This window comes from Talpa europaea (assembly GCF_964194135.1).
Source record: "Talpa europaea genome assembly, chromosome: 2".
Classification (NCBI taxonomy): Eukaryota; Metazoa; Chordata; class Mammalia; order Eulipotyphla; family Talpidae; genus Talpa; species Talpa europaea.
This window is the reverse complement of record NC_140068.1, coordinates 111,238,202-111,251,814: the sequence shown is the minus strand read 5'-3', so window position 1 is coordinate 111,251,814 and position 13,613 is coordinate 111,238,202. Positions and strand designations below refer to the sequence as shown.

At 44.0% G+C, this 13,613-nt stretch overlaps 1 protein-coding gene across 1 annotated transcript; it reads left to right on the top strand.

The window, feature by feature from the left end:
• Window positions 1-5,803: 5,803 nt before the first annotated feature.
• Window positions 5,804-6,831, top strand: LOC311167007 (olfactory receptor 2H2; the record flags this gene model as incomplete). The annotated part of the gene is made up of 1 exon (XM_084227752.1): window positions 5,804-6,831. One exon carries the CDS (start codon window positions 5,804-5,806, stop codon window positions 6,734-6,736), a length of 933 nt encoding a protein of 310 aa, XP_084083878.1. The 3' UTR covers window positions 6,737-6,831.
• Between the last annotated feature and the right edge of the window lie 6,782 nt (window positions 6,832-13,613).

Sequence of the window (13,613 nt, the reverse complement as noted above, 5' to 3'; positions counted from 1 at the left end):
ATGATCCAGAAATTCCACTAGAGGAATCTACCCAAAGGAACAAAAACACTAATTCAAAAGGAAACCTCCACCCCTATGTTTATTGCAGCACTGTTTACAATAGTCAAGATAATGGAAACAAGCTAAATGCCCTAAAAATGATGACTGACTCAAGAAGATGTGGTATATATACATGATAGAATACTACTCAGCAATCAAAAAAGATAAACTCATGCCATTTGCAGCAATGTGGACAGAGTTGGGAAGGATTATGCTAAGCAAAATAACACAGAAGGAAAAAGAGAAATATCAAATGGTTTCACTTATAGGTAGAACATAGCAAAACCTAACACAGGGTGAAGGAAAAGACAAAACTTGTAAGCTCAGCAGATTTTAGGTAAGCAGCAAGGGAGGGAGAAGAAGAGAAGTCAAAACGGGGAGGGGGGAGAGCACAAGGGCCTATGGTGACAGATCAGGGGTGTATGGTGTGGGAGAGCTTGAGGGACTAACCTGAAGGAAGATCAATGATGTAAGAAGGTAATTAATTTTTTAGAAATATGTCAATAAAAATGTTTTTTTAATTTTTTCATGAATTTTCAAATCAGTTGTTAATTATAGCCATTATTAAAAACAAGTTAAACTTATAAATAATATAACCAAACTTAAATAAAGTAGATTAAAAACAGTGGGTTTTTTATTCTGTTTTATGTTCATTCAACTCTGTTCTTGTTTATGTCTACTGTGTCTGCAGGATAAATATAAACATATAGTGCATTCATAGACCTATATATAATGTATGCATAGTAGTATTTCTTATTCGCTTCTTTCCAATTCTGCATTTTCAGAGATGTCACATTGACAGGTTACAATTGGCTGGGAGGGGATATGTACACTGCAGATATCAGCAAATGCCATAAATCAAGGCTTTTTTGTCTTAAGTTCCAGCATATCACTGACCACATCCCTTTGGACCATATTATGACACAAGAGTTAGAACATAGTCCCGGTCCAAAGCTGTAACATACACCATGTAACGGTAAACTGCTTCTGGTTTGCTTCTTGTATTTGAAAAGAACACATTTCCCCAGCAGCCAATAAGCACATAGCATGGACCTGAAGCCATGTTAATCAGGCACAATAGCTACAGCCCGGTTACCAAGTGGTTGAATTTGTGCTCGTCCTTTGTCATCCTCCGTGGTTCACCTGGCTTTTGCAGTGACCAGACTGCTGAATTAAATAAGGACCTGACAGTAACTGAATTAAATATGTAACTGAATTAAATAAGGACCCGACCCTGCACCCTAGGTGGCAGTGACCTGTCATTTCCTTTGGACTGTGATATTTTCTTGGCTTATTGCCTTTGTAGAGAAACTGTGCAGATCCAGGGCTTCCACTGGGCCAGCCCCCACTACCTACCTCATTTCAGTCCACAGACCAAAGACCCAAGGTGGAGATTCTGCCAGCTACCAAGCATGTGCCTTCAATTACTTTTGGGAACTACAGAAATGACTACTGGGTAGGCCTATGGATTCCAGGATCTGGATGAGGGCCAGGATGCCATTTAATAACTGACCCCTCGGGCCCCCACTCTAAGCAGGGAGAGGCATGATAACAATTCAGCTACATCATGAGTATTGACTTAGTGTCCCACGTCATCTTCCCACCCCAGGTATTATAATACCACATTAATACAGTGTGGTCCAACTCAAAAAGAACTAAATGCAAAAAAGGAAGTTTAGAACTTTTAACAAATGGAAGCTGAATGGATGAATCAGAAGTTTGAGAGAAATAGCTGGACGCCTGGGGGATTGCTGGCAATGCTGGAAGGAGAGATCACCCCTTCTTCCCACTGACAAAGAAAGGCTGTGGGTAAACTTTTTGCCTTCCAGGGTGATGCTATTTCTGGCATTATTCCTCTAGATAGTCCCCTGCTCCCTCCACAAAAATTAAAGACTGATTAATTGTCTGTAGACTGTGGAACCCCAGGGCCTAAAGAGAGTTAATGAGAACTTCCTCTCCATGGGATGGGAGTCCTGGGAACCCTCCCCACCCCCGCCATGCCATGTCAGCCTTTCCACCTCCAGTGTCACCTGAGCAGAGGTTAACCTCTCACCAGACCAGGAGCAAAGCCTGTCAACAAAGTCAAAGTGCTCCATCACCAAGAGGTACCTGACCCCCCTGGCCTCACCTTCCCTGATGGAATGATATTTGCACAGTCTCTGCACCAGCCTGTGTGGGCTCAAACATAAGCTGCAGGCCTCCTTAACTAGATAGTAAGCTTGAAGATTTTTAAACTTTCCTTGCCTCAATTTCTTCATAGTCAAAGAAAGGTCATAGTACATTGTGTTGTGAAGGCTGAAAGGATGCTGGGAAATTTTAAACGAGCAGTTGTGGAGCATCAGAGCCTTATTGGAATGTTCACCAATTTCCATAGTATAAATATTCCTGCCATGGCTGATACAGTGGTTTAGTATTTATCTGAAAAAAAAATCCTGAAAATGCGATAACCAAGAGCTCATATGAGCCCGCTCCAGCACATCCCACATCCCTGTTCTTAGAAAGGTGCCTCATTAGAGGCATTAGCAACCCTATTATGATCAAGACCTAACAGACAACTCAAGGATGCTCATTCTTCTTTATTTTGTTAAGTTTTCCTCTTGATATATAAGTGAAGCCAGGCACCCATTAAGAGTTTTGTCATCACTGACAGAATAGATTTTTATTTGACCGGGAGTGAGTCGAAAGTTTGTTCCTCTCCTATGAGACATTAGTTTCCTCAATAATGGAACACCAGATTAGAATTAAACAGAGTATAGAATCTTGGCTTTGGTACCTTCTGGCTGAATGACCTTAGACAAATTATTTAACCTTTCTGAGACTGTTCATTTCTGGGTAAAATTAGGATAATGATGTCTTCTCTGCAGGATTGCTGTGAGGATCCCCTGTCCAGGGAGCTGCTTGGCACCGTGCTCCCCACATAGCAAGCACTCAACTAATGGCAGCTGCTGACAGCAATAGCAGGTAACAATCACTGTCTGTCTCAGATATTTGTACAATCATGGTAATTTACGTGCTGAAAACCGAATAAATGCATAAGCTTATGAATGAAGATGTCAGAGAGAAAGGGCCTAGGAGTAAAAATGACAAAAAGGAAGAGTGGAAAAGACAGTGATCACAAAAGAAGGGAGAGAGTTGGGCCTCCCCTGGTGGCTCAGTGGTTGAGCACTGGGCTGAGAAGCTGCCCGAAGCCTAGGCAGCGCCGGTTCGATCCCTGGCCCCTGGTGAGGGTCCCACATGGCATGCAGACCTCTCCTGCCGTGCCCGCTGCTCCCCTCAGCAGTGTATTTAGTCCAGTGTATTTAGTCCAGTGTATTTAGTCAGTCTGCCTGTTCTGTTTCCCGCTCTGACTCTGGTGAATTCTCTCACCCTCCCACACTTCTGACTGTACCCAGTGCTTGTATAAATAAATAGATAAATCTTAAAAAAAAAAAAAGAAGGGAGAGTCACTAAGAAATAATCGAGAGAGATTCAGAAATAAGGCAGAGAAAGGGGGTGAACTGCTTTTTCTCTTGGGCATTAGCAAAGTGCCTTACTTTATAAGTGTAAAAAGTTTAGATAAAAATGCAGTATAAAACAATGGTTGGGATATTATTTAGGGTAACAAAGTATATATTATACAGAAAACAAAGGAGAGAGGGAGTGCTAATGGGTCCAGTCTTTTGAATGAAGTACCATTGTTGTTTTTCATAAAGTACCATACTTGTAACATTTTGACAGTATGGGATTTCTCCCCTCAGGTGTGTTCATCATCTCTCCCTCCACAACAGCACCCTTAGTCCTCCACAATGTGCCCCCTCTTCAGCCCTCCCCCTCTCCTGGATGCCTCAGATCTATGGTTGTTTTCCAGGGTTGGTTTTAATGTTTGTCTTTGACTCTTTGTTTGATTTCTCTATAGCCCATGGTATGAGGTTTCTTTTGGGGGTGATGACGTTCAGAAGCTGATAGTATTGGTCACATAACTTGAGAATATACTCAAACCCATTTGAGGATAAATTTTATACTATGTGTGCTATACGCCAAAAATAGAAAACAGAGAAATGATTAATGAAAAAGTTAATATTTGGACTTTGGAGTGGGGGGGTAATGGGAAACTGGAGCTTCAGAATACTTGAAATAGGTCCAGATGGCTTCACAAATGAATTCTACCAAACATTCAGCAGGCAATTAGTCCTATCCTACACAAACTCTTTCAAAAAATTGAAAAAGAAGGAATACTACAAAAATACTTGAAATATTTGTTCAGTTACTTATCCTCATTGGTGGCCATACCAAGGACTCACTTTATGCTTTACTCACACTTCAGTTTGAGTATGTAAGAATATAAAAACTTTTTAGATATGTCCTATAAGGGAGAAAAGGACAGTGGCAGAAAAGAAAGAACCAATCAAAAAAGATGCAAAAATAGTTATCTCAGGAAACAAGGAGATACAACGAAGCTTAAACATTAAAGATGGAGTCCCTCTGACTGGAGGTGTTCATACCATCTTAAGGCCCCCATCTTAAGGCTGCACTTTGGCAGCTGTCCCCCACCACTACTGTCAACTGGCCCCCAGTGGCCTCCCTATGTCCACTAAGAAGAGAGGACACTGAGTCCTTTTGTCTCAACTCCCAGTGTCCACAGGCTCCCACCCCACATCCAAGTTGGCCGCCTATGTCCCAACAATTCTCTCTTTTGTAGAATACAACTCACTCCCCTCCTCCAGGAAGCTTTCCCTTACATGCCCTCCCTTCTCTCTGCCGACCCTTTTCTCTCCTTCACCCAGTGTGATGGCGTTGCTCACCTTTCAGTCTTTGAGCATGCCCCTATGAACTCCTCCATGACTTTAATTCTTAAGGGCACCCTTGCTTCCTGCCCAGAAGCTTATCAAAGCAGGGACCGAGCATGTGGACCAATTTCACAACCAGTGAACACTGCCCGTTCAGCGACTGAGAGAGTAAAAAAGATCTAAGAATGGGGTCTCTAGACACGAAACTCTCTCTCACAGATAAAACAGTCCATCATTGATATACCTTACAAATAAAGAAACATAAATGGAATGTGTATAACTAAAAAATCATCAATGGCTAGAGAAATGATCAACTGCACAGAGAAAATTTATATTCAGAAAATTCACTCAAAATACTGCACTTTGGGGCCTCCCTGGTGTCACAGGGGTTAAAGACAGTGCTATCAAGCTATCGCCAGCCACTGCAGCACTAGTTCAATCTCCAGCCAGCCAGGGAACAACCTACATGGCGCAGCAGGCCTCCCCTGTCGCACCTACTGCTCCCCTCAACAGTTTATTTCAGTAGATCTGCCTGGTCTGCTCCCCTCTCTGTCTGGTAAATCCTCTCACCTCCCCACACCTCTGGTCTACACCCCAGTTCTTGTATGCAGAAATAAATAAATCTTTAAAAAAAAAATACTGTACTGTGCCAGTTCTTCCAACAAATATATAAGGGACAATACAACACTTAGACCAGCACTGGCATATAATGTATGTAATAAATGCATGTTGAATTAATTAATTTTTACATAAGCCTCCTTAGCATCTACCTAGTAATCCTGAGATACAAATGTGTTTTCAGCACATGGTTTCCTCATTCCCACTGGACCTTAGAGGAACACGGAGCTGCTGGAAGGTAGTGCGCACAGAAAGGTGTTGCCTGAGAACAGCAGAAAAAGAAACTTGCACCTGGTACAAGCACTCAGGCTGAATTTCAGAAGACAGCCTGGGCCCCTGCCTCACGGCTCTCTCCCTCTAGGTCCACACAGGAACAGGCCATGGTCAACCAAAGCTCCCCAGCAGGCTTCATTCTTTTGGGCTTCTCTGAACACCCAGGACTTGAAAGGATCCTCTTCGTGGTGGTCTTGATTTCTTACCTCCTGACCCTGGTGGGCAACACATGCATCATCCTGCTGTCTCTGCTGGATCCCAGACTCCACTCCCCAATGTACTTTTTTCTCTCCAACCTCTCCTTCTTGGACCTCTGCTTCACCACAAGCTGTGTTCCCCAGATGCTGATCAACCTCTGGGGCCCCAATAAGACCATCAGCTTCCTTGGCTGCTTTGTCCAGCTCTTCATCTTCCTGTCTTTGGGGACCACTGAGTGCATCCTTCTGACAGTGATGGCCTTTGACCGCTATGTGGCTGTCTGCCAGCCCCTCCACTATGCCACCATCATCCACCCCCGCCTGTGCTGGCAGCTGGCCGCTGTGGCTTGGGTCATTGGGCTGGTCGAATCAATGGTCCAGACACCATCCACCCTCCGCCTGCCATTCTGCCCCCACCGGCAGGTGGATGATTTTGTGTGTGAAGTCCCGGCTCTCATTCGACTCGCCTGTGGGGACACCACCTACAACGAGATCCAGATGGCTGTTGCCAGTGTCATCATCTTGGTTGTGCCCCTCACCCTCATTCTGATCTCTTATGGTGCCATTGCCCGTGCAGTGCTGAGGATTAAATCTGCAACAGGGAGAAGGAAGGCTTTTGGGACATGCTCCTCCCATCTCCTTGTGGTCACCCTCTTCTACAGCTCAGTCATCACTGTGTACCTCCAGCCCAAAAACCCCTATGCCCAAGAGAGGGGCAAGTTCTTTGGTCTTTTCTACGCAGTGGGCACTCCTTCTCTTAACCCCCTCATCTATACCCTGAGGAACAAGGAGGTAAAGAATGCTTTCAGGAGGTTGCTGGGGAAGGACAAGAACTCCGGGTAGAGCTGAGGGAGAGCTGCTTGATGTGCTTTCTAAGTGAGAGAAGATTCTTTATGCTTTTGTCAGGAAGTGTGTGTTCCCCACCCCTCCATCTTCCTCACACCATTAGGTCACAGCAATGGATCATAGCCACGTGTGTGAGTATGTGAGTGTGTATGTTGTGTGTCTGAATGTGGGTTGTGTGCAGGTGTGAGTGTATCTGGTATGTGTGTGAGAGAGAGAGAATAGAAGTGTGGTGAGGGGAGGTATGCCTCTCTGTATCAAAGATTATAACAATCAAATCTAATACTTTCTCTTTTCTCCATTTTATGTTTACCAGCCCTCACCTATACAGTGATGTGCCTAGTTTTATCATTATCACTTCTAAATGATTTCCTTTGTCATATCATCCTAATTTCTTCACTGTCTACTCCCTACCTACCACATTTTCTTTGCTTCTTCCTCAAGTTTATTTTCCCTTCCTTATGTATCTGATTTGAATTCTTGTTATATTTTATCCAGCAAATGACAGCAGGGAGAGAGGAAGCTGATGATCAGGTAACTTTATAAACTGACCCAGGAACATGCATATTAGTGTAACAGTGTAACTTTCCTGCCCTGTCCTAAGGAAGGGTGGAGCTCGGCAGGGAGAAGGGAGAATAAAGACCGGAAAAGGACAGGAGAGGGAGTAGAGGTGGAAAGAGATGGAAAAAGAGGACTGGAGGAGGCATGTGAAGGAGAAAAACGTGAAGAAGCTGAGCTTGCTTCTCTGCCTTGGATTTGTACCAGGGACTTGGAAGCCATAAGGAGACACCCGAAACAGACATGAGTGAGAGACCCATGGGGAGGCTGACGATGGCAGACTTTATCTTGATTTTGATTTTGCTCTTTTCCTTCCAGACTTGCCTGGCCTCTTCTGCTCCTTTCCTATGGGTCCCCACCCTATGGTTGCCTGAGGCTTATGGCAAGCTATTGGATCTCAGCAGCCCGGCTTAGGGACAGCCTATGAGAGGATGGGTAACTCCGGGTGCTTGATTTGGAAACTTGTTCTTTCTCTTTCTCTTCTCTCTTTTGCACACTAATTATTGCACATTAACTGTATTAAGTTCTTTTCTATTGAAGGTCTTATGCACTACAGTATCTTTGTCTTGATGCGGCATATGATAGAACCCATTTAGAGCAGATAGGTTTGGGGGCCCCGGGGTACTCCTCTCCTTTTGCCCTGTAACATTAGAACTAAAATCCAAGCCCTGTGACTTCTACTCAGACAACCTCTCAAATGCAAGCTGTTTCTTTCATAATGTAATCAGTATCCTTAGACTTGAAGCCAGAAGAGGGCCTTAGAGAGAAAGCTTAACTTTTTCGGATCTAGTATTCTTCTTTTACAGTATCCACAATCCCAGGTAAACCACAGCTCACAAAAGGAAACATCTTTATGTTAATGGTAGGACAATTTTGGCAATGCGGACTTTGGTGCCATCTACTGTTATGATGTGGTATTTCACCTAGCACCCCAGGTTTGACCTAGGACGGTTCTACCATCATAAATCCTATACCCTGCTCAGAAAGATGACAGCTACTGTAATGTCATAATTAAGTATTTGTAGAATGAGCATGATATTCCATTTGTCATTTAATTTATGCACGTTGACTCACTTAATCCCTGTAACAACACTATGAAACAGATAATATCATTCTCCTTTCCCAGTACAAATTAAGGCAACTTAGAAATGTCGAAGATTTAGACCCAGGAGGATTAGCTCAAGTCTCCATTCTATTAGCCCCGCCCCTCTTGATACAAATAATGTCTGACCAGTCCGGGTGAAAAGTCTCAACTTCTCAATGCACTTTGAGGAAATCATCCATGTCTAGAAATACATCTAATTTGATTCCTCCAACTGAAGGATATTTGCTTCCTGGGAGTAGGAGTTGATCAAGTGCTTCAAAGTACTGCATGGGACTAAGAATCAATGCTGCCCTCAAAAGAATCTCCTTACAGCTTATGGTGTGTGTTCCTGACTCAGTGCCCCACTAAACTGCAGACTCCCAGAAGGCAAGAACCAGCTGTTGCAGAAATTAGCCCCTAATTGATTTTATAAATGGACAAATGAATAAATGGGTAAATGAATGATCAAATGAATAAATCTCTCCCAAGAATGGTTAACAGGTTCTATAAATCCCAATCCCACAAATGTTATCTCCCAGCTTTTCCATGTCAATGACAATACCAATTTCTCTTTGAGGACATTCTAGCAAAATAAGAAAGAGAAAATTCTTAGTTTTATTGTAGTACCAAACCAAAGTGACCTAGATTAAACACTTATCTTGGAATCAAGGTAATCAGAATAAAAGGAATCAGATAAAAGAATCAGAATAAAAGGAATAAAAGGATTCTTTTTTCCAGTTGTCACTTATTCAGTAGCTTCTCTGTATTTCTAAAATAATATGTACCTACCTCCTTAAATATTTACCTTCCTAATGTAACTCCTTCCACACCTTTCCATCTTAAAACATGGCATACTTCAATTTCCACATGGTAAACTGATTCAAAGGAATCAGAATAAAAGAATAAAGTACATTAGTGCTTGGGTGGTGTGGACCTCAGAGAATTCCTCCTAGTGGTTTGAACCACAGCAGAAAGAACAAAATTAATATAAAAAGTTGTCACTTTACCACGTGGAAACTGAAGTATGCCATGTTTTAAGATGGAAAGGTGTGAAAGGAGTTATACTAGGAAGGTAAATGTTTAAGGAGGTAGGTATATATTATTTTTGAAATATGGAGAAGCTACTGAATCAGTGACAATTGGAAAAAAGAATCCCTTACCTTATGTATACTTAAAAGCTGTAAGATTTAAGTCTTGTGAGGATGACCTATGCACCTAACACTTGAGTTGGAAGTATTTAAGGGACATTATTCAAGCACCTCACAGTGTGGGTTGCCTACTCAAGTATGGTTGCCATTCACTTCAAAGAGCTCTTTGGGTCATAAATAGGTCCTGATGGACAGGCCCAGGCCTGCTGCATCCCTCCAGCTCCCAAAAACCAGTCCTCCTGGTTTCCCCTAATCACTGACTAGTGTAAAGTTACCAGAATTTGTCATTCCAAAATACACTTCTTTGGCATGTGGACTATTTTGGGCTGAAGGTGACTGAGAACCAGTAGGTGCATGAGCATTCTAAAAACAGTGCACACGTTATACTTTTGCCAAGGAAATTTACATTTGTAAAGGTGTCTCCCTCTCCGGTACCTGGAAGAGGACTCAAACCTCTCTCAACTCTGAGCAACTGGGAAGGTACTAAGTCCTAAATCTGCACAGCAACTAAACAACCCTGGCTCATCTAACACTCTCCCCAATCTGTCCCCATCACCCAGAATCCCAAACCATTTTTCCTTTGTTTAGCCTAAAATGGCATATAAACCCAGTTCTAACCACCCATATGCGGGTCCTCATCACCGAGCAGTCCATGTCTGTGCACAGTGCACATGGCAGAAACTTGTTTTCCTCTCACAATCAGTCTTTGCCAACCTTCGAGACCCCTAGCTAGAGAACCTAAGCTGGAGAGAGAGGAAAGATAATTTTTCCTCCTCTCTCTAATCTCCCTCCCTCTACTGCATTGGAGACCCCCACCCCCACCCCGCGCGGAGCCCACTGGTGCAGGGGCTCATCTTCCCTGAGAGCTCCTAGCGTATCCTTCCTTGCTCTGGGGGACCATGTAAGTGGATGCCATATGGGTTAAGAATTTTAAATATTAACCCTCATTTGGGGGGGAAGATGTCACCTGATATGGAGCCCATCTTCTGACTCCCCTCAGGCTAAAGGACCATAAAGGACAGAGTAAAGAAATCTCTGCTTCTAAAGCCAGAGTGAAAAAACTCTCACCAGAGTAACCAAAGATTACAAGAGAGTGGGAGGAGCGACAACTGGCAAATAGGACTACGTGTGAGATAACAGCTGGCCCAGAATTATGCAGAAGGACCCAAAGGCCTGGTGCCAGGCGGGAAGCCAGCAAACAGACAAGAATGGGTGATCCATATGGGAGGGGAGCAAGGTGTGTGGCAAGGTGAACACTTCCTTTGGAGTAGGCAGACCAGATGCAGTGGCTCATTTTTTTCCGAAAAAGTCTATGAGTCTGCTAATCCGAAACAGCCTATTCGGCCACCATTTTGTTACCTACAGTTCTAAATCCCAAAGCTGGATCACACTGGGAAGGATATGCATCACAAGGCATGACCAAGAACCCCCCCAGGGGGCTGATGACCCATGCATAAAACGTATTCCCCCTGACTTAAAACATCACAAGGTATGACCAACAACCTGGGGGGGTGGGCAGGGAAGCCAACGACCCATGTATAAGCTGATCAGTGGAAAGTCTTGTTGATAAGATTGAAATGTGTGGCTACGTTTCAATCTAGCTCTGGGGAACTAGAGCTTGATCTCAATTACAATACCAAGCCATCAAGCAGATGAGTGCCTGGTCTTCCCCTTTTCCTTTCACCTTCTTCCCCTTTTTTCTCCGTCTTCCCCTTACAATTGATGCTGTATAATTCTTCCATCCATAAAAAGGCCAGGATCTTGCTCTTCAGCAGCATCCTGCATTATGTAGCCTGCTCCACAACTTCCGTTTCTTCATCAGTGTGGTTGCCCAACTGCAACATGTGATAATATACTTATCCCATCTGATGTGGGACTATGCTCATCCCACCAAGACATGAAGCTTGTTTCCTCCCTTGAATTTGGACGTGGCTTTCTGGTCACCAAGACCGATGAGCTAGAACAGAAGTAATGCTATGGGACTTGCAAGTCTGGCAAAATAACAGATGCAGCTTCAACCCAGCCAGCTCCCTCCGATCATCTCCACCTCAGGGCCCTCACCTTTGGAATCTGGTCACCGTGTCATGCGGGATCCCAAGCCACTTGGAAAAGCCTTGTGCAGGGGAGTGCTGCCACTGACAATCATCTCCTGCCACTAGAGCCTTCAGGCCCCAGGCTTCAAATCTCCAGGGGTCTCCCCACGGTCCCTTTTGAGTTCCTGACCCACAGAAACATGAGATGATGATTGGTTTAATTAAGACACTGTTTCAGTGAGAGTTTACTCAACAAAACACACAATGTGAATGGTGGCTCTCCTCATTAACCTGTGAGACTCCGCACAAGCCTTCCTCTCCCCAGACAGCAGTTGTAAGTACACAGCACCTTACTTAAGGCGTCATTTGAGCATAAAAACTAGACTGCAAGATGCCCAGCACTCCCGGTTGCTCTCTTAAGCGATCTTATTTCATCTTTCCACCCTGAGGATGTATATCCAGTGAAAGCCCATCCTGCTCACAGCTCTACCCTCCCTACTCCCCGTGCCTATCACAGCAATTCCCCAATCAGAACTTGACTGAAAAGATAACAAAGTGCTCACAAAATGCTTTTTAGATGACTGGGTCATCTATTGTGTACTAGTAGTACACACTACTACTCAGCAATCAAAAAAGATAAAACTCACACTACTTGCAGCAACATGGATGGAGCTTATGCTCAGTGAAATAAGTCAAAAGAAAAAGAAAAATATCAGTGGTTTCACTTATAGGAGGAATATAGGGACCCTAACACGGGGTCAAGAAAAAAAAAAAAGACAAAACTAGCAGGTTAACAATAGAACTGAGATGAAAAGGGAGAGGGAAGAGCACAAGGGACTATGGTTCCCCGGTGATCTGGTGGTGGGAATTTTATGAGGACTACACCTGAGCAGAAAACAAACATTATACAAAAATGAACCATGTAAAACAAATACTATTTTTTAAAATGCACTTTAATAAGTGACTAAAATAGGGAGGCCACAGGCCGTCAGGGGCAGGCAGGGGCCACAGGCAGGCAGTCCAGATCCCAGTGCTCCAAAGTCGGAGATCTGAAGCTGAGTGCACAGCACCTGGCCAGAGGCAGGGAGGGTTAGAGAAGCCCAGGAGCCAGGCCCGAGATGGCCAAGTGGTGGGGGCACGGACTTGGTTTCTGTGCTCCTACTAGACAAGAATGTCCAGCTCACCCTGGCCACAGTAGAACTTCTGACCCTTTATTCATAATTCACACCCTGTCCATGTGTCAGAAAGTTTGAGGTGGTCATTCTGGGGTTTATGTTCTACCCAAAATCAGAATATGCTCCTGCAACCACCTCTGAAGCCAGCTACTCATTTTGCACACTGCAGGCTTACCTCCTCCAGTCTTCTTCTCCTTAAGACTATTCCACTGTGAGAAGAGGGAACTCAAATGGTTCAAAGTAGATGTTCACAGTAGAATGGTTTTCAAGTACTGGTCTAAGATTTTAGCCGGTCTGTGCTTGCATGGAATTCCAGAAATCGGACTTAAACAAGATGATGAATTGACAGGGCCTACTCAGCCCTTGGGACTCTTTTGCAAAAACGTGAGAATTGCTTAAAAAATCAGTACCAAAGGAAAAGAAAAGCTGAGCTTCAAAAAAAGCACTTCTCCAAGAGGACAAGTAGAACTATAGAAGTCCCAGACACATTTCTTTTTCTGTTAGGCAGTCAATACTTTCATTTAACTAGCAAACTCCTTCCGAGATGTTCAGCATTCTTAGAAAAGGCTTTTAAGGTTGGAAGCCCTCAGGGGCCATCTCCTCCACTATCTCCTAACTGCCAGCATTTTTTTGTTTTTCTGTTCCTAGACAGTCCTTGTATCTGTTCAGTGCCATGCTCTAGGCACCCAGGGCTGGCCATCACTGTCAGACTTGGCACGCGGCACTGACGGTGGCAAGCATGCACCCAACATGCTCTGGACCAAGAGCCAATCTAAGCCTAGTCTTCACTGCATGGAGGAATGTGAGGTGGTGATGATGATGGTGACAAGACGGTATTATTCTCTTCCACAGAGTGCAGGGAAGAGAGAGATTGAGAAA